This window comes from Bos indicus, chromosome 24, assembly GCF_029378745.1.
Source record: "Bos indicus isolate NIAB-ARS_2022 breed Sahiwal x Tharparkar chromosome 24, NIAB-ARS_B.indTharparkar_mat_pri_1.0, whole genome shotgun sequence".
Lineage (NCBI taxonomy): Eukaryota > Metazoa > Chordata > Mammalia > Artiodactyla > Bovidae > Bos > Bos indicus.
The window spans coordinates 14,403,645-14,424,894 of record NC_091783.1 but is presented as its reverse complement, the minus strand read 5'-3'; the positions used below and the strand labels follow the sequence as shown (position 1 = coordinate 14,424,894).

Here is a 21,250-nt window from a genome sequence, read left to right as displayed (position 1 = left end):
TCTTACAGGCCTTTTGATCTGGAGAACTGAAATGGGTGGCTAGAGTTAGCATGTCAGTTGGAGAGTTGTAGGAACTTATTTTGGAAAAGGAAAGGCTTAATCATTTAGTAACTGTGATAGATTCTAGACTTTACTTGATGCCTAAAGTCTAGTTATGAGCTAGCTTTGCCATCTTCAGATTCTCTCCTCTTGCTCATTTGCAATTGAGTGATTTGTTTTATGCTTATATTATCTAGTAAGTGCTGTAGTAGCTAGTTTCCAAAGATGACCCTCAGGGAAAGAAACATGCTTCACAATGCTCATGCTTTCATGTTGGATCTGCATTTAACTCTGTGACTCATTTTAACTAACATGATGCAGCTGAAGTGATGCTTGCCTGTTCCAGAACTAAACTTTAAGACAACCCGAAGGCTTTTGTTTTTGCACTTTGAGGAGTAATGAGCCACCATGTAAGAAGTCTGGCTGCCTTGGAGTTTCTGTGTTGAAAGACTACTTGAAGAGGGAGCAGCTCTGAGAATACCTTCAGAAAGATAGAGGCCCCCACCACCCTGGTTTCCCAGCTGAGCTCACCCTTTCCCACAAAGGTGTTAGAATTGTGAGTGAAGCAGTCTTGGACAGTCCAGCTCCAGTTATCACATGAGAGACTGTTAGACTAATTAAAAAATATCCAGAATTCCTCAAGAAAATGACTTCTTGATGTTTCCACATATTGTTGTTGTTCAGTTGCTCAGTTGTGTCTGACTCTTTGTGACCCTATGGACTGCAGCACACCAGGCTTTCCTGTCCTTCACTATCTCCTTGAGCTTGCTTAAACTCACGTTCATTGAGTCGGTGATGCCATCCAACCATGTCATCCTGTCGCCCCCTTCTCCTGCTCGCAGTCATTCTCAGTATCAAGATCTTTTCCTATGAATTGGCTCCTCACATAAGGTGGCCAAAGTATTGGAGCTTCATCTTCAGCATCAGTCCTTCAAATGAACATTCAGGGTTGGTTTCCTTTAGGATGGACTGGGTTTGATCTCCTTGCTGTCCAAGGGACTCTTAAGATTCTTCTCCAGCACTGCAATTAGAAAGCATCAATTCTTGGAACTCAGCCTTCTTTATTATGACAATTAAGATATATGTTAAGTCACTCAACTTTCGGGGTGCTTTTTTACATAGTATCAGATAAATAAGCTTTCCTGATGGCTTAGTGATAAAGAATCTGCCTGCCAGTGCAGGAGATGTGAGTTTGATCCCTGGTTTGGGAAGATCCCCTGGAGAAGGACATGGTGACCTACTCATCTTGCCTGGGAAATCCCACTGTGGTGGCTTCTCGGGTTGCGGAGTACAGGCTCTAAGCCCGTGGGCTTCAGTAGTTTCAGCTTTCAGGTTCTGGAAGCTTAGGTTCATTGGTTGTGATTCACAGGTTTAGTTGCTCCACGACATGTGGGCCCAGGGATGGAACCTGTGTCTCCTGCTTTGGCTGGCAGATTCGTTACCACTGAGCTACCAGGGAACCTCTGCAGTTGCTTTTGTATTCAACAGTCATAGTAATCTTTCCTAGCAGGTTATAAAGACTTCTTTCTTTTTGCTTGAAGTATTTCTTAGTATGTGTACCATAGTTTACTTTAACAGTTCCCATTGTTGATAGACATTTACATTCTTTTATGTCTATGTTTTCCATATTGGAAACAGTGATGCACAAATACTAATATATCTCAGGTAATTTAAACTTGTACTCCGAAATGGTTATACCAGTTTATGGTACTACCATCCTTGACCATGCATTCTTTGGTTGCTGTTTGTAAGGTTGAGAATAGTCATCTTTTAGTATTCAAATAGAAAAGCTAGAAATATACTATGCAAGTGCTTGAGTGTGTGCTAAGTTGCTTCAGTCATGTCCGACTCTTTGCGACCCTATGGTCTGTAGCCCACAAGGCTCTTCTGTATATGGGATTTTTAGGCAAGAATACTGTAGTGGGTTGCATGCCCTCCTCCAGGGGATCTTCTAGACCCAGGAATTGAACCCACATCTCCTGTGGCTCCTGAATTACAGTTGGATTCTTTACCATTGAGCCACTGGGGAAGCCCATGTATAATATATTAGCAGCAAACATGAATTCTGGTGTTAGTGAAATTACTTTAGAAAATTTTCAATTTATCTTATGATTTAATAAGGGAAAGAAAAATGCCCAACACATTCTCCCATATCTAAACTTAATATACTTTTGACAATTTTTTCCTCAAAGGAAACTAGTGGAGAATCAACTACTGTGTCATAAGTATGAAAGTTGTGTTTAAAACATTAAAAAATTTAATTGGATTTAAATCTCATCTCTTTCTACAAATGCATCATTTGAGGAGGTAGTGAAGACTGGTGGAAAGAGTATGAACTTTACAGACCTGGGGTGTCAGTTCCAGCTCTGACACTTCAATGTTGATGTGCTGTGTGCTATGTTGATGTGCTGTGACCCTGTACATTTTTATTAATTTAAAAAACTAGTTGGAAACATGGCAAAGTGAGAATACAATTCTTTACAGACTATATGGGTTAATACTGTCTGTCATAATGTGTATCCATAATTCTATTTGAATTTTGGTACCAGAACTAGAAGTTAATCCTTTTTGTAGATCTGTGGGTTCAAAAATGACAGAATTCAAAAATGGAGTGCTAGGATTAGAATTTTAGGTCATGAACTTGTAGACTCATGTTCGTTTGGTTCCCTTATGATTAATTCTTGGTCTGTTTCCATGTTAGTATATTTGTCTAACGTTCCACGAAATGTTTAGTTCCTGCTGCTTTGTGTGAATAATAATGCTAACCACTTATTGTTGCCTTATCCATTTTCATTTAGAGGTTACCTCAGATGGAAAAGAATTTGTTATTCAGAAGACAGCTAAGCTGGTAATATTTTTATCTTACAGTGATCCTCAAAACTTGTATGAAGTTACTGTTTTTATTTCTGAAATAGTATGACCATGTAATTGTGATAAGAGTACCTTATTTGAGGACTATAAAGAATACTGATGAAGATTTTTGGTTCTGTGAGAGAGATAAATTATAATTGGTGAAAGTATTTACCATCCTTGTAGTAATGCCATCATAGCATGTATAATAGAAATGAAGACAAATCATAAAGTCCAGCTACCATGAAGTCCTTAATGCCCAGTTTTGCTTTATGCTATGAATTTGTTTAGAAAGAAAGGTTTGATGCATAAATAATGCTGTTGTTTAAAATTACACTATCTTAGACAAAATCTAGTTGCAGTTTGAAGACCTTAGAAATTATCTTGAATTCTCTATAGTAGTAGATTTATTATTTAAATTGTGAAACCAAGGTTAGGTTGGTATGTAAGACCTTCAGAGCACTCTACCAACTGCAGCTCTAGAAATTCTTTTTCTAGCCCTAGATCTTCTATTACTGTTAATTGTTTTATTGTTGTTATTATTTAGTTGCTAATTCTTTTAAAATTAAAATGCAACACGCACACCAGTGCGCTTACATCTTAGAGTATTATAGGCTCCAGAGAAATGCCTTTTGTATGTAACTATTTTTCATATTGAGATGTGGAAAAAAAGTTTACTTTCAATTTGAATAACTATTATTATAATTCCCTTTATAATAATCAAACTGTAAGAAATATAGATGCAGATATGTTCAGTAAAGTCTTCATTATTTTTTAGCATGTTTAGTGACAGATTATAGACCATTTAAAAACATTTTTTTAAAGTTTAACAGTTTCTAGCCAAAGTCCATTTCTTATCTTGATAGTTGTGTATGGCTTTTGTTGTTCATAGAAATGTGTCAAATGTAAATGTGACATAACCCTTCGTTTTTTTTTAACTTTTTAGATTTTTTTTTTAAAGATTTTACTTTTGTTGAATAGTTTTACATTCACAGCAATGCTAAGAGGAAGGTACAAATATTTCTCATATACACTCTGCCCTAACTCATGCATAGCTCCCCTGTTTTCAACACCTCCCACCACAGTGATACATTTGTTATAATTTGTTAAAATTGATGAACCTGTAGGGAAACGTCATAATTACCACAAATCCATGGTTTACCTCATGGTTCTCTGAATATTGTACGTTTTATGGGCATTGACAAATGTTTAATGTCATTTATTCATCATTATAATGTGATAGCTCAGAGGATAAAGCATCTGCCTGCAATGCAGGAGACCCGGGTTTGATCCCTGGGTTGGAAAGATCCCCTGGAGAAGGAAATGGCAACCCACTCCAGTATTCTTGCCTGGAGAATCCCATGGACAGAGGAGCCTGGCGGGCTACAGTCCATGGGGTTACAAAGAGTCGGACACGACTGAGCGACTTCACTTTCTTTCTTTCTTTTATAATGTGATACAGAGTAATTTTACTGCCCTAAAAATCTTCTGTGTTCCACTTTTATTTCCCTCTTCTTCCCACTACCCTGGGCAACTTTATTGTGGTTGTCTTTAAGTCACTAAGTCCTTTCCGGCTCTTTACAAACACATGGACTGTGGCAAGTCAGGCTCCTCTGCCCTCCACCGTCTCCTGGAGTTAGCTCAAATTCATGTTCATTGAGTTGGTGATACTGTCTAACCATTTTATCATCTGCTGCCCTCTTCTTTTGCTTTCAGTCTTTCCCAGCATCAGAGTCTTTTCTTATGAATTGGCTCTTGGTATCAGGTTGCCAAAGTATTGGAGCTTCAGCATCAGTCCTTGTGATGAATATTCAGGGTTGATTTTCTTTAGGATTGACTGGTTTGAACTCCTTGTGGCCTAAGGGACTCTTGAATCTTCTCCAGCACCGCGTCCATTCTTAGAAAGCGTCCATTCTTTGGCGCTTACAGCAATCTTTATGGTCCAACTCTCACATCCACACATGACTACTGGAAAAACCGTAGCTTTGACTGTATGGACCTCTGTTGGCAAAGTAATGTCTCTGCTTTTTAATACACTGTGTTTGTCATAGCTTTTCTTCCAAGGGGAAAGTGACTTTTAATTTCATGGCTGTAGTCAGTGTCCACAGTGATTTTGGAGTCCAAGAAAATAAAATCTGTCATTGCTTCCACTTTTTCCCCTTCTATTTGCTGTGAAGTGATGGGACCAGATCTTAGTTTTTTTCATGTTTAGTTTCAAGTCAACTGTTTATCTTTGTATTATCTCCATAGTTTTTCCTTTTCTTTAATTGGAATCATACTGTAGGTAGCCTTTTCAGACTGGCTTCTTTCACTTAGCAATGTGCAAGTAATATGCACTTAAGGTTTCTTGGTGTCTTTTCATGGATTAATACCTCTTTTTTTTAACTAGGGGATAATTGCTTTATAATGTTGGGTTGGTTTCTGCCATACATCAGCATGAATCAACTGTAGGTATACATATATCCTCTCCTTCTGAAACCTCCCTCCCACCTTCCACCCTGTGCCACCCTCTAGGTTGTCATAGGGTACTGGTTTGAGCTCCCTGCATTATACATTTTACATTATGATACCTCCTTTCTTTTTAACACTAAGTAACATTGTCTGAATGTATCAATTTATCCATTTACTTACTGAAGCCCATCTGAGTTGTGCCCAGGTTTTGGCTATTATAAATAAAGTCATAAAGCCATAAAAATATCCATGTGCCCTCTTTTGTGTGGGCGTAAGTTTTCACCTCTAGGTAAAACCCAAGGAGGGCGATTCCTGGAATGTACGGTAAGAGTATGTTTAGTTTGTATGAAGCCGCCACACTGTCTTCCAGAACGGCTGTACGTTTTGCATCCCCCAGGCAATTAGTAGGAATCCTGTAGCTCTATGCACTCACCTGCAGTTGGTGCTGTCAGTTTCCAAATCCTGGTCATTCTGGTAGACGTTTAGTGATTTCTCATTTTAATTTGCATTTCTGTGACGTCATGTGATGTGCAGCATTTTTTCATATAACTATTTACCATCCATATTTCTTTTTTGGTAAGTTATTAAGATCTTTGGCCGTTTTTTTTAATCCGATCATTTGGTTTTTTTTGTTGTTGTTGAGTTTTAAGAGTTCTTTGTGTATTTTGGCTAACATTCTTTATCATGGGTCTTTTACAGATATTTTCTTCCAGTCTGTGACTTGCTTCCTCATTCTCTTCACACTGTCTTTCACAGAGAGAAGTTTTTAATTGTAATGAAGTCCAGTTTATCAATGATTTTCTTTTATGGATTGTGCCTTTGGTGTTATATCTAGAAACTAGTCATCATACCCAAGGTCATTTAGATTTTCTACTATATTATCTAATAGGAGTTTTGTATTTTGTGATTTACATTTAGGTCTGTGATTTATTTTTTGTAAAGGATGTAAGGTCTTTGTCTACATGTATTTGTTTGCACCTGCATGTCCAGTTAGTCCAGCAACACTTGTTGAAATGACTCTTTGCTCCGTTTTATTGCCTCTTCTTCTTGGTCAGAGATCTGTTGACTGTATTTATGTGATCTGTTTCTGGAATCTATTGTGTTTCATTGATCTATTTGTTATTTTCCATACTATCTTGATTACTGGGATTGCTTTGCATCTATAGGTCAAGTTGGTAAGTACTGACATCTTGACAATACTGAATCTTCTTACCCTGATTGGAGTATCTATTTATTTATTTCTTCTTTGATCTTGTTCATCAGACTTTTGTAGTTTTCCTCATATAGATCTTATACATATTTTGTTAGATTTATATCAATTTTATTTTTGGGGGGTGCTAATATAAATGATTAGCTTATATTATGAGATGAGTTTGAACAAGCTCTGGGAGTTGGTGATGGACAGGGAAGCCTGGCGTGCTGCAGTCCATGAGGTCACAGAGTCAGACACGACTGAGCGACTGAACTGAACAGAATATAAATGATTAGTGTCTGACTCTTTGGGACCCCATGGACTGTAGTCCACCCAGCTCCTCAGTCTATGGAATTTTCCAGGAAAGAATACTGGAGTGGGTTGCCATATCCTTCTCCAGAGGATCTTCCTGACCAGGGATCGAACCCGGATCTCCTGTGTCTCCTACATTGATCAATGGATTCTTTACCGCTGCGCTACCTGGGAAGCCCAATGTAAATGATGATTGTGTTTTTAATTTCAAGTTTTACTTATGAATTGCTGGCATATAGAAAAGAGATTGACTTTTTATATGAACCTTGTATCCTCCTTGTTATAATTGCTTATTAATTCCAGGAGCTTTTTTTTTGGTCCATTTTAAAATGTTTGCTACATAAATGATTATGTCACCTTTGACTAAAGAATGTATTATTTCTTCCCAATCTGTTTATTGTTTATTTCCTTTTCCTTGTTTTATTGCATAAGCTAGCACTTTCAGTGTCATATTGATGATCATTACTATTCTTTTTCTTTTTAAGGGGAAAGCAAGTTTATTTAGAGAGATACACATCCTGTAGGTAGAATGTAGTCTTTCCCAGAAGGTGAGAATGGCCTGTTACCATTCTTTATTCTCTTTTCTATGATATCTGTCTCTTAAAATTTTCTGCATTTTGTTTTGCAGCTCACCAAAGCTCATCGACAAGGTCACATGGTGAAAGTAGATTGGCTGGACAGATTGACATTTAGAGAAATAGAAATGATAAATGAGGTGGGTTGTATCCCTCTTTTTTATTTCAAAATTTTTTCTCCAGAATTTTAAATGAAAAATTATTTAGAAGAATTATTCATTGTCATGTATCTCTCATATGTGAGATATTGAGGATAACTTCTAGTTATGAATTCTATGCTAATAAGAGGAAAACTTGAGATATCTGCCTTTTTTATATTTTAGTGTTCTTTTGAACCCTGACATAAGTAGTAGATATCTCTGGCTCAGACGGTAAGGAATGCTTCTACAATGCAGGTGACCCGGGTTCAGTGCCTGGGTCAGGAACATCTGTTGGACAGAGTAATGGCTACCTACTTCAATATTCTTGCCTGGAGAACTCCATGGACAAGAGCCTAGTGGGCCACAGTCAATGGGGTCACAAAGAGTCAGATACGACTAAGTGACTAACACTTCCCTTTGACTGCTTTTCATCGTAAATATCATATAAGTGAAGCCCATGTTAAGTTTGATACCTCACTTGTAGATTCTCTCTTTCTCCATATGGTAGTTTATGTCTAAGTTGGATATGTCTGTCAACAATATATCAACACAATGTCTTTACTTCAGTGACCTTGAGTCATCGTTAGCAGTTCCTCTCCCCAGTTAGGATGCTCCTTCTCTTACGTAGTACATGTAGGACTGTGCGCACTTGATGAAGTTACATGGTTCAGATAATTTGTGTACTTCCTGATATTGTGTATTGGTCCAGAATAGGTTTAATTAAGACACGACTTTAGTGAAACTCTTTACAAAATTAGGACAACAAAAGTTTCTGTACATTAGCACTGAAATACTATATGTTTGGCTTAGAGAGCAGAAATAGCAATTGTATATTAATCACATTAGGAGAGAGGGATAACAGGTTTGTGATATATGTAGCTTATAGTGATCAGCACATGGCACAACTGACTTAATTTTTGTTCTCTGAACAGTTTTTAGTAGGAGGAAGAGAGAAATTCGTCATTTTATAGTGAACACTTAGAAAAGTTGAATTTTAGCATTGTGCATTTTTAAAAAACAAATTGGTAGTGTCTAACAACAGTTACATTTAGTATGAATACTGGGTATCTTTTCTAAACTTATTCATAATATATTCTTATATACTGAAACTGGAAAAAAAAATTTACTGTTTTGAATTTTTATAGTTGTCACATTCTAAAAACAGTTTAATTGAAATGCTTCCATTCATCAACTTACATACCCCTGGGTTTAGAAAATGTAATGTTAGCGCATACTTTGCTCAGACTTTTTCTCACTCTGTCCACACTCTTTAAAAGATAAGAGGCTAAGAGGCCATTACCATTATCATAATAGACTTATAATATGCTTCATAAGCTGAACAGTTTTAAGTGACCTTCTTAGATCCTTGTGATTATATAACTATAGATTTAAAGCCATTTTTCAAACTGATTTGGGTTAGAATTAATCACCCTTTTAAGTTTCTTTTTTTTTTTACTTCATTATTAACGTAATATTTGCTTTCTTAAGGGAATACAGTTATACACACAGCCAACATTTTATATGTTGGGGAAGAATAACTGTTCCCCACTGTATTTAAAGTGTGTTGATAAAAATTTACAAATGATTGCAAGTTATTTTAAGACCATTTATAAATTGTCAAAAACTTGTAAATATTGTATCTGTTAAGCTCAAATTGCCTCTGTCATTAGTTACATACTTTGTTTTACTTTTGTTTTTGTTATATTAACTTTTATATTTGAATTAGTCCGTAGGGTTTAAGAGTGAACTGTTCTTTGCTTAAAATTTTTAGAAATACAAAAATCTTATTTTTTTTTGAGATGAAATAACTTTCCTGCAAATGTATACTAAATACCTTTACAATGTTATGTAATAAAATTCCTACTACTGAAGAAACCAAAAATTTAATTAAGTTTGAGGAAGGAGTTACAAATGAGTAGTAGGCACTTCTGGATAAGGCAGTAGTGAAATAGTAGTAGTATATAGTACACTTATAATAATGACATAAACATTTGTTACATTTTAACTTGTATTTGATGGATTCCATGTACTACTAAATTGGGAATAAGATACAAACTAATGTTGAAGAAAATCATTTTTCATAATTTTTTTCTTTTTTAGAGTGAAAAACGAAGTTCTAATTTCATGTACTTGATGGTTGAGTTTCGATGTGTCAAGTGTGATGATAAGGAATATGGTATTGTTTATTATGAAAAGGTATTTTCCTTGGAACTGTTTATGGTCTCTAAGGTAGAGGGGAGGGGAAACATTAAAAAAAAATTACTACTGTTCCTGCTGGGATGAATTATTTGGCTACAGGATGGCAGCAGACAGCTGTCAGCAGCAGTTGTTTATACACACACACACACACACACACACACACATCAAATCATTTAGCTAGAATAAGGTTACAAAAGCTGATCATATAATACATTTCTGGGTTACAGAATTCAATAAATATGCAAGAGATTAAAAACTTTTTGATTAACTGTTCTCTAAATTGGCAAGTAGGACATTAAAGCAATAGCTTCATTGACAATTAGTATCCACTTGAAAAGTAAAAAGAGGGTATCATATTTTTTATGTGTTAGGCTATTGCATGTTAAGGGTATGTTTGTATATAAGTATGTATATAATGTGTTGAAACTGTATATGTGACCCTAAACATAAGTATGCTTATGAAAGACCTTTCAAATGTTCATTTATTTATAAAGTACTTGCAATATTAAGAAAACCATGTTATCAATAGTCTGAGTGGTAAAAGAATGCAGTTACAAATTTGCTCAGGTTTGTTCATTACCAAAAGAAAGTAGTTGTGTGTTTGATATCTAGCTACTTGAAAAATATCTATGCTTTAAATACTTATTGATGGGTCTTCATTTCAATACTACAGAAATAATAGTATGTGGAGTTCAAAAGCACATAACCTTCTGTTATTGTGAAAGTACTGAGACAAGTGCTTACGAGGATGGAGTCAGAATCAGTGTAAATGAGGACAGACTTTTGATACATGGCATAAAAGAATAATATTTCGTCCAGCATAGAGCTAAGTTGTTCATAAGAAGTAGTGCTTTGAAATTGCATTTACATGTTAGTGTTATTTACTAAAGTTGTCACAAGTGATTTTTTTTTTATCCATGTTTTATAGCTGGTAAATTACTATTTGAAAGATGTTTTCATAATGAAGGTTTAGGATTTGCATAGTTAATTTGTGATTATTTTTCTGGTACTTCACAAGGTATATATATATTTCCCTTTATCTTTTACCCCTTCCTTTAGAAAAAAGGTTAAAAAAAGTTAACTTGTTTCTGCTTTTTATTTTATAAATTATATTCTCTGGGGGGGCGGGGAAAGATAGGAAGGTAAACTACTTTACACTCTGTTTATTCATTAGAAAAATTGTTAAAAAGAAAGGGTAATGAAGTGTGAGTGAAATTGTTTTGTTACCAATACATTTTACTAAAATCACATTTTTAATTTTTACTATATGTAATTTCATTAAAAGCAATATTTCCCACCCATATGGAGTTTATATTGCAAAAGCATGCTAATGGTGATGGTATTTTCACACTGGAGATGTGAAGGATCTTTTGAAAGATAGCTTTGATAATAGATGAAATAATAACAGAATAGAAATTAGAAGAATTTCAAGTATTTTTGAAAAGGTTCTTGACCCCTTTCTAACTGCTTCTTGAAAATTGCCCATAAATTAATGCCTGTCTACTTTTCCTGTCATATTTCCACTTAGTGTAAAGATTGCTGGGCCAGTGCATTGAATCTAATGGAAATAGACTTTCTTGTCACCTGTCTTCTGTGACAGATAGCCTTAGTGAAGATTACTTGTCACAGTTGGGTTGATAAATGTGTTTTTTGGTGTTGTGACTGAGAACCAGCCTGTTAAACAATAGCTGTGGGAATTTGTGGTTTTCTCTAAGACTCAATTACTGAACTTAAAGTCACAATACTTCCCCTCTTTCAGTCTCCCCTGATTTTGTTACACATATGTAAAATTGAAAATATACTAGCATTTGGAAGTTGACAGAAAAATTTGATACTAGGTATACAATTGTGAGGAAATGAGTTTCAACCTAAATTAGTTTACCCTTTTCCAGGATGTATTCAGTGACATTTATTAGGCCAAATTACCTTTCTTCCCTGAATTGGGTAAAAATAAAAGCCAGAGTTCTTAAAAAATGATAATGCCAACAAAATAAGACAGTTTTATTTCATAAGAATTGATTCTTGTTATTCTAGCTTGCATGGTGTTGAATAAGTGTCCTCTGAGAAGCAATGCTGCTGAGTTTCTAGTTAGATATAACTTTGAGTAAACTTTCCTGAGTGGAACTTAATTGTAGTAATTTGAAGAATTACCAAAATCTGCTAAGTGATTTTTGCAAGTAATGTGACACATCCATTGTGCCATATTTTAATTATACTCTTTGATTTTTTTGTTCTGAGTTTTAAAATTAGGACATATTATTTTGACTCAGTCATTACAAACAAAGTTTAAAACAAAATCCTGACAAATATAGTCTACTGATTTTCCTGACATCATATCTCTAATAACTATATAATACAGGTTTTTTTATTGTTAAATTTTATTTTTATCAAAATATTTCATAAGCAACAGAAGGTAACAAATGGATATATATATGTAACAAATGGATTTAAAATATAGTTGAAAGATGATAATTTAAAGGGAGGAATTATGTTATTTAAAAATTAAAATACATTCGAGTACACATGTTCATGTATTGTCTCTTGCCATTTGGTTAAATATATATATGTATGTATTTTTTGAATTTGTTGTATTGTGATCCAGGATGGTGATGAGTCATCTCCAATTTTAACAAGCTTTGAGATAGTGAAAGTTCCTGACCCTCAGATGTCTATGGTGAGTCACTGTGAAATTTCTAATGAAAGTTCTTTTCTCTAGACTGATTATGACTTACTATCCACATCATACACTTTCTAAAAAGTGTCTCTGTAACTTCACTGGTTATTTAAAAGTGAATCATAAATTCACTTCAGCCATATGGAATCAGATTCAAATGGAATATTTATAAGAAATACTACCTTATCATAAGGCCTGGATAGTGCAGTGTTGGTAAACCATTTTAATTGTTGAAAGAGCTATAGAATGTGATCTTGAAATAGATTTGGAGAAACAAGTATTTGAAAGATTGTCATCATAATAGAAGGAGAATTTATTTATACCATGAGGTAACACATCAATGGATAAAAATTTGAGGGAGATTGATTTTAGTGAAAAATAGGGAAGATTATGGGTAGTTACCTGAACTGTTCAGTTTGGATTATGGTTTCTGGGATGATTTTGGGATACCCTGCTTATGAATTGTTGAGATGATAGCTCTCTCAGTAATAAGAAAGAGGAAGAATTCTTTCTTTGTAGCAGATGTTTGATTTGATGACTTCAGATTTAGAAAGTTCCAGAAAAAAATCCTTTTTAACAGCATAATATAAACTGTGATATTCACACTTAGAATTCATTTACATTACTCTGAACTATTTTATTCTTATTTCATTCATTTCTAATTAGATTAATTACCTTCCTAATCAGAACAAAGTAGATTGAAAGTAGTGCATTGGAAGATGAAAACATGATGATTAGGGTAAATACGACATGTATTTACCTAACTTCAAAGGAAGAAATAGGGGGGAAAAGGGAATAAAAATTTGGAAGAAAAAGATCACTTGGGAATTGTAGAAACAAACATCTTAGTACTTCTCCTGTTCCCAATCCTGGCATAATTTAAAATAGAGTTCAGTTCAGTTCAGTTGCTCAGTCATGTCCGACTCTTTGCGACCCCATGAACTGCAGCACGCCAGGCGTCCCTGTCCATCACCAGCTCCCAGAGTCTACCCAAACCCGTGTCCATGGAGTCAGTGATACCATCCAACCATCTCATCCTCTGTTGTCCCCTTCTCCTCCTGCCCTCAATCTTTCCCAGCATCAGGGTCTTCTCAAATGAGTCAGCTCTTTGCATCAGATGGCCAAAATATTGAAGTTTCAGCTTCAACATCAGTCCCACCAATAAATACCCAGGACTGATTTCCTTTAGGATGGACTGGTTGGAACTCCTTGCAGGCCAAGGGACTCTCAAGAGTCTTCTCCAACACCACAGTTCAAAAGCATCAATTCTTCGGTGCTCAGGTTTCTTTATAGTCCAACTCTCACATCCATACATGACCACTGGAAAAACCATAGCCTTGACTAGATAGATCTTTGTTGACAAAGTAGTGTTTCTTTCCAATATGCTGTCTAGGTTGGTCATAACTTTCCTTCCAAGGAGTAAGTGTCTTTTAATTTCATGGCTGCAATCACCATCTGCAGTGATTTGGGAGCCCAGAAAAATAAAGTCAGCCACTGTTTTAATAGATCTAAAATGGATACTGAGTTTTCATTATAAAATCAAATTGTCTTTTACATTGTAGATATAGGAAACACATGAAGAGTTTCCTTCAAAATGGATGAGTGTATACAAATTTTGTCATATTTGAAACATATTACTTTCATATAACTTGTACCAAAATGTCAGGTAAATGAGAGGTCGGTTTATTTAGTGTATTTTTTTCTAAATAAAATGTTCATCAACAACTACAGGTTTAACATTTTGGATACTGTAATTAAAAAAATCAAAGATGTTAGACCTCTATTAAATTTTTTTAGCTTTAAATGCAATTGAGAAAGGACAAAACAAACCCTTATCTGCTATGTTAAAAAAATTTAATTTGTAGCCTTTAGTATTAACTAAATAGAGGAATATAGCAAACATTGAATACCACCAAGCTGGTTTATCCCTGTATCAGACAATAAAACAGACTGTGTAAGTGTGATACTAGCACATGTACATATACACATAGACTGATAAAACTGTCTAAAAATCCCAGAAATAAATCCAAGTACATAAGGAAATTGATAAAGGTGACTTTTCATCACTGGAGCATAGTGCTAGGGAAGAACCATTTAGAAAAAAATAAAATTCCCATACCATACATTACCTCCCACCATGCATAAGGAAAAACTCCAAATGAATCACGATTTAAATATTATGAAATGGATCCTAACTGGATCCTAACTGTTCATTGGAAGGAATGATGCTAAAGCTGAAACTCCAATACTTTGGCCACCTGATGCAAAGAATTGACTCATTTGAAAAGACCCTGATGCTGGGAAAGATTGAGGGCAGGAGGAGAAGGGGACGACAGAGCATGAAATGGTTGGATGGCATCACCAACTCAGTGGACATGAGTGTGGGTGGACTCCAGGAGTTGGTGATGGACAGGGATACCTGGAGTGCTGTGGTTCATGGGGTTGCAAAGAGTCAGACACGACTGAACAACTGAACTGAACTGGTACTTTACTGTCGGTGTAGGTAGACTTCTAAAGCTGGGTCAAAATCCAGAGGCAACAAAAGAAATGATTGGTAAATTCGACTATGTTAAAAAAAATGTTGCACGACAACAACACTGTAACAAAGTCAAAAGACAGTTGAGAAACTGGGAGAAACTATTTGTGACATACCACAAAGGGCTGTGTATGTAGTATGTCAAAAACTCTTAATACTGGAGAGTAGAGGACCAAAAAGCCAATTGCAAATTAGGAAAAATACAGGAACAGACAATTCATACATGTAAAAATGAATAAAATAAGGTCTCTTTAAGCAAAGACAGTGTGTTCAAAGCTTATGATTTTGGCCATAGATACAATAGTCAAGTGTTTTGGTCATTGTCACTGCCCTAGGCAGTTTGAACGAAGGTGATAGTATGATTATATCACAAAGTTGCTAGTAACTCCTAGGAAAAAGGAGCTTTAGTCTGGGTTGCCAAGGGAAATTTTTGGAGTGAAGGTGACACTTGATTGGCTAGACGATTTAAAACCTTGAATACAATGGGGAGTTAAGACAAGGGCCTGGGATGGCATGCACGTGTGCACCAGTGCCTGGTGAAGCATATGGCAAGCTTGCTTAGCTTTCCCTATCACCACGAGATACAGAGGAGACTACAGTTGTAACAAGAAGAAAATAGCATTATAAACTGGTCTTAAGTAACTATTTGCTTTTTCTGAGTGACTGTTGAAACTGATTATTGGTGAAATTTACATTGTTGGTTAATATTTTTAAATAATTTATAGGAGAATTTAGTTGAGAGCAAACATCACAAACTTGCCCGGAGTTTAAGAAGTGGACCTTCTGACCACGATCTCAAACCTAATGCTGCCACAAGAGATCAGCTAAATGTAAGAGCGTTTTAAAAATATTAATATAAAAATTATTGAGTGGATATTTTGATTGCAGCTCATGTGATAGCACATCACTTGAAAGTGATTGAGATGCAGGTTAATGAATGCTATGTAGTTTCAACAACTTAACGTTTCTGTCGTTTTGTATCATTTTGGGGCTTTCAGGAACTATTAGCCCTAGAGACAGAGCTACAAATAGTGTATCTCCTTAGTATAGTATTCTTAGAAACTGACCCTAAGATAACATTGTCTAAGAGAGGTCTTCTGTTGGCTTAACAAGATAATGTGAAGTGAAAGTGAAAGTTGCTCAGTCCAGTGGACTGTCTATGACCCCACAGACTATACAGTCCATGGAATTCTCCAGACCAGAATACTGGAATGGGTGGCCTTTCTCTTCTCCAGGGGACCTTCCCAACCCAGGAATCGAACCCAGGTCTACCCGCATTGCGGGCGGATTCTTTACCAGCTGAGCCACAAGGGAAGCCCAAGAATACTGGAGTGGGTAGCCTATTCCTTCTGCAGCAGATCTTCCTCACCTAGGAATTGAACCAGGGTCTCCTGCATTGCAGGCAGATTCTTCACCAACTGAGCTATCAGGGAAACCCATTAGCAAGAGAAAAGTTTATACTTCTGGTTTTTTGTTTTGATTTTTTTTTTTCCTTTTCTTGTGTGTGTATTGGTGGGGGCTTTTTCCTTCCTCATTTTTATTTTTTTTAAACTTTATACAAATTTAAGGGTTACTTTGCATTTATAGTTATTACAAATTGTTCTCTCTGTTCCCATGTTGTATAGTATATCTTGCAGGCAGTAGTTTGGTAGGGTAAAACTTTTGTTATTTGAGTTTGTTGTATTTTTCATAGAAATAAATTAACTGTAACAACATACTTTTTTTATATGAGGCTTAACTTTTATCTATCTTTTTCTCCCCTTACACTCTTAATGTCCTTTTTGAACTGATAGGTGGGTACAGCAGATTTATGTCTTCCTTAGCTTCATGTACGTTTTCCTTTCTTCTATAGTAATTACAGATATATTTAAATGAATGGAAAATTTTAAATGAAATGGAAATAGATAGCAAGTTTTTTTTTTTAATTTGATAAAGTGGTTCTTTTTTTCTTTGTTTTAGATTATTGTGAGTTATCCACCAACAAAGCAACTTACATATGAAGAACAAGATCTTGTATGGAAGTTTAGATATTATCTTACTAATCAAGAAAAAGTGAGTTTCTCGAATATTTTCACATACCAAATTTATCTGTAAACTTTGTTGCTAATGAGCAAAACTGTCATAGAAATACAGACTAATTGTCAAATTTTTATTAAAATGTTACAGAGCAAAGTATGTTGCTCCATTTCTTAAAAATTATGAAACTATACACCCAAAGACATATGTACCTCTTTGTTGATGTATAGACAGTGTCTAAATGGGTTAAGTCACAGAGATTTGGGTTCCGTTTGCAGCGGTACAACTTACTCTTTCTGGATAAGGTGAAGCAGATTTCTTTGGAAGCTTTGTTTCCTCATTTTACTAATTATGACAGCCCTTCTTCACAGGTGAGAGAATACATATGAGTGACCCGGTTGAGTCCTTAGTGCATAGTAGGTGCAGAGTTAAATGTTGTCTCACTTTTGTCTTCTCTCTTTTCATAGAAGTAAATTAGCTCTGTGACAACATACTTTTTTATACGAAGCTTATATTTTATCTTTCTTTTTGCCTCCTTGAGCCTGGGTGGCTGTCAAAGAACTGTAGAATTCTGGAGATGTGGCTAGTGAGAGAGTATGAGAACTATAATCTGAAATGATGGATTGGTAGAATGGCATCGAGTGTGAGATGAGGGTAGAGAGGGTAGGTCAGAACTAGACAGTGCCTTCCATATTGAAGCTACGGAGTAAATACAGTTTCCTTCTGGGCTCACTGAAATCATTCCTTTCACGTGCACCTCAGCTATCTGGGGCCAGTATCCTATGAGAGAGAGAATTGTGGTGAAGAAGTCAGTACTCGGGGGCTGTCTCAGGTGGCACTAGTGACAAAGAACCCGCCTGCCAATGCAGGAGACATAAGTGATGCACCAAGATATTCTGGAGGAGGGCATGACAACCTGCTCCAGTGTTCTTGCTTGGAGAATCCCATGGACAGGAGCCCGGGGCGGGGCTACAGTTCATAGGATTGCAAAGAGTCTGACATGACTGAAGCAACTTAGCACACACAGTCAGTAGTAGACTTGAGTATAGAGACTTAGTTTTGAGGCTGATTGTTTATTGCTATGTATTTTCATGAAGAAGCTTTTTGATTACTTTAGCATCTTCACATTTAATATGAGTTGATTCAATTATAGTGAACTTTAAGTCTCTTCTAGTTTATGTTGTGTTGTATGCTTAGTCGCTCAGTTGTGTGTGAATCTTTGTGACTCCATGTTCTGTAGCCCGCCAGGCTACTCTGTCCATGGGATTTTTCAGACCAGAGTACTTGAGTGGGTAGCCATTTCCTCCTCCAGGGGATCTGTGTGACCTAGGGATCGAACCTGCGTCTCCTGCACTGTAGGCGGATTCTTTACCACTGAGCCATCAGAGATTAGTCTCACTTCTTCCATGGGAGCCTTGAGGAGCAGCTATAAATACAGGTGAAGCTTCGCTAGGTGGTCCACTCACCTCTTGCTGTGTGGCCTCGTTGCTTACAGGCCACAGACCGGTACTAGTCCATGGCCTGGGGATTGGATAAAAATCCAGTTACAGCTCATTTTAACTCTTCAGCTTTTCTTTTCTATCTTTTATTGATGCCTTGGGAAATTCTTTGTGAATGAACCATACTCATTCTCTTTTACATCTATAATAAGAATGAGAGAGGAATTCTAAATTTGCTGTAGCTTTTGAGTGTTATTCTTTTTATCCCTGCAAGAAAAGGAAGGAATCACCAGCAGAAGCACAGATTTGTGATCTTTGTGTTTTTTAAAAAGATTGAGTTAGTATATGATACTCTACTAAATGAAGAATAACCTTATTCACAGAAATTGAATCTTGAATGCAGCAGTTTTGTCTAAAAATAAATAGCAAGATATTGAATTAAACCTGTTAAAATGTATAGGTTCAAGAATCATAGATTTGCAAAGCAGAACTCCCTTAGATCGAAAAACTTCCAAGGAAAATTGTGTAAACAAGTTGTCACTTCCCCCTGAAATTCAGTTACCTCTAGATATGTGTAAATATGTGACAGATTGCATTTAACTAGTTGATTTCAAGTTTTTAAATGGTAGGTGATGAAACTTCAATTCTCAGGATGTATTGTAGAGTTCTTATGATCACTACAGTAAGGTGAATACTGTTTTTTACTATTTGGAAGCACTTTTCAGAAAACCAAATATATATTGTTCTTGAAATGACCAAAGGAATTATTCACATAGCCACATTTGTATCTTTGTAATAATTTAAAATGGGTTTTATAGAAAATAAATACTTCTCTACCACTGTCCCTTAATTTATTTATAAAAGAAATTTGCTCAATGCCAGTTTCTCAGGAACTATGATTTAGGTTATTTGACATTTGTGCCCTAAAGGCTGTAAAGATTTCCTAGCGAAAAAGCAGTGCTCAGGAAACAAGTTAGTGGAAATTGGTTCTTACAAAGTTATACTTCTTATTTATTTTTTAATTAAATTTGTTCTTTCCACCTATTTTTTCCTAAATGACCTGCCTTAAGTATTTCAGATAAAAGCCCTCTAGTCTAGACTTAACGTTGCACCTGAAAAGTTCACAGTAATAAGTTTGTCCAATAAAAGCAGTTAAATTTATGAAGTAGTTTTAAATTTATGGTCCGTAGCATGTACAAAGTGACTCATTTTTGTGGAACCAAAAGTGTGTATATTATAACTTTGTAAATTCAGCTTTTAACATGGTAAATGTCCTTTCTTCTTGTGGAAATGTTAATTAAAGGTAACCATCATTTTACTATCTTTCTGTTATGCTTAGGGAACAAAACAGTAGGAATAGTCATATGGTGAAGGTGATGGTGATGCACACGGACCGCACTGACGAGGCTGCTTCTGAGACAGTGACGTCAGGACGGTAGTCGTACTTGTGACTCCTGGCAAGGAGCTGATGGCATACCATAGCAGAAACGAATTCAGTTCAGCACACAGTTGGTATCAACTCTTGGCCTAGTGTTATTTAAGGCTTTGGGCTTTGAGATACTATGTCACTGTAAATTTCATATAAATTAAAATTGTTTGGGTGTGCCTGCTAAGTCGCTTCGGTTATATCTGATTCCTTGCGACCCTATGGACTGGAGCCCACCAGGCTTCTTTGTGAGGTTCTCTAGGCAAGAACACTGGAGTGGGTTGCCGTGTTCTTCTCTAGGGATCTCTGCCTGGCCCAGTTTGTCTGGGGGAAAAGATAATTATGGATAACCAAAATGGAGAAGTATAGGATAGTAACTGATAAAGGGTCACTGTCTCATTAGTTAATAGTTAGGTAATTACTAGAATAGTGATGTGAAGGAGAACAAGATTAATGTGCTGTGATATGAGGGAGGTTTTACAGAAGTAAGATTGGTCCTAAAGTTTGAACAAACTTTGGTGGTCATTCTTATTTGATGATCATGTTTCATGGGAAAGAAAAGCATGAGTAAGGCAGAGTATTAAGTTTGGGAGATAGAAATGTTTGTATGAAATGTTCTTTAAATAGAAAAGATGGAGTCAGATTGTAGTGAGCCTTGAATTCTATGATTCAAAGTTGGATATCACTCACAAAAGGAAACCTGTAAAGCCAAGAATGTGTCTTAACAAGTGATGTTTTAAGGAAGACAAACCAGGAGGATTGCAGCAGAGGTGACAGTGAAGAAAGACATAATTAGGAGGTTCATGTATGGATTTTGAGAGCTGTATTGGAGGGCAGAGGAAGGAGAGGAAAATGTATAAAATTACTTGGAGGCGATGGCCAAGAATTTGTCCTGAGCACCTGAAATAAATATGGCAAGTGGAAGGATCAGGATAAGGAGATATTTTGGTTTTGAATGTTCTGAATTTAAAATATTAAAATAGCTGTGATATGGTGATACAATAAAAAATAATATGTTTAGTCTTCATCTCTGGTTACTGAGTTTCGAAAACCCTAGGAATTTCATGAGTGGTAAGAATGAGAAGAGCATCTTTTGTTTTTCAAAATAAGGCCTTTTCAACTGTACCTGTATTTATGCTAATGAGGTGACTCTTGGAGATGGGCTCATTGCCAAAAGAGCTGCAGTTTTGATTAGAGGGTTGGAACTTTCAGCTCTACCTTTGACCTCTGGAAGTGGGGGAGCAAGGATAGGGGATTGGAGAGAGGCTGGGAATTGAGCTAGAACCCAAGAATAGTTAATGATTTAATCAGTTTGCCTGTGTAATGGAATCTCTGAAAACCTGTAACAGTGGAGTTCATAGAGCTTCTGGGTTTGTGAATGCATCCATATGCCAGGAGGTT

General features: G+C 36.0%; 1 protein-coding gene across 3 annotated transcripts in view; it reads left to right on the top strand.

Annotated features, from left to right (window-relative positions):
* The window catches only part of PIK3C3 (phosphatidylinositol 3-kinase catalytic subunit type 3), a 165,356-nt gene that overhangs the window by 48,227 nt on the left and 95,879 nt on the right, over positions 1-21,250 (top strand). For 2 of the 3 annotated variants that reach the window (XR_011563770.1, XM_070778689.1), the window contains exons 5-9: positions 7,473-7,559; positions 9,660-9,755; positions 12,361-12,432; positions 15,694-15,798; positions 16,928-17,020. Coding sequence is in view for 2 of the 3 variants with exons in the window: in XM_070778689.1 (XP_070634790.1) it covers positions 7,473-7,559; positions 9,660-9,755; positions 12,361-12,432; positions 15,694-15,798; positions 16,928-17,020 (453 nt within the window). In the remaining variant the exon portion in view is untranslated. The remainder of the gene's footprint in view (positions 1-7,472; positions 7,560-9,659; positions 9,756-12,360; positions 12,433-15,693; positions 15,799-16,927; positions 17,021-21,250) is intronic. The other variant, XM_070778690.1, reaches the window with a different exon arrangement.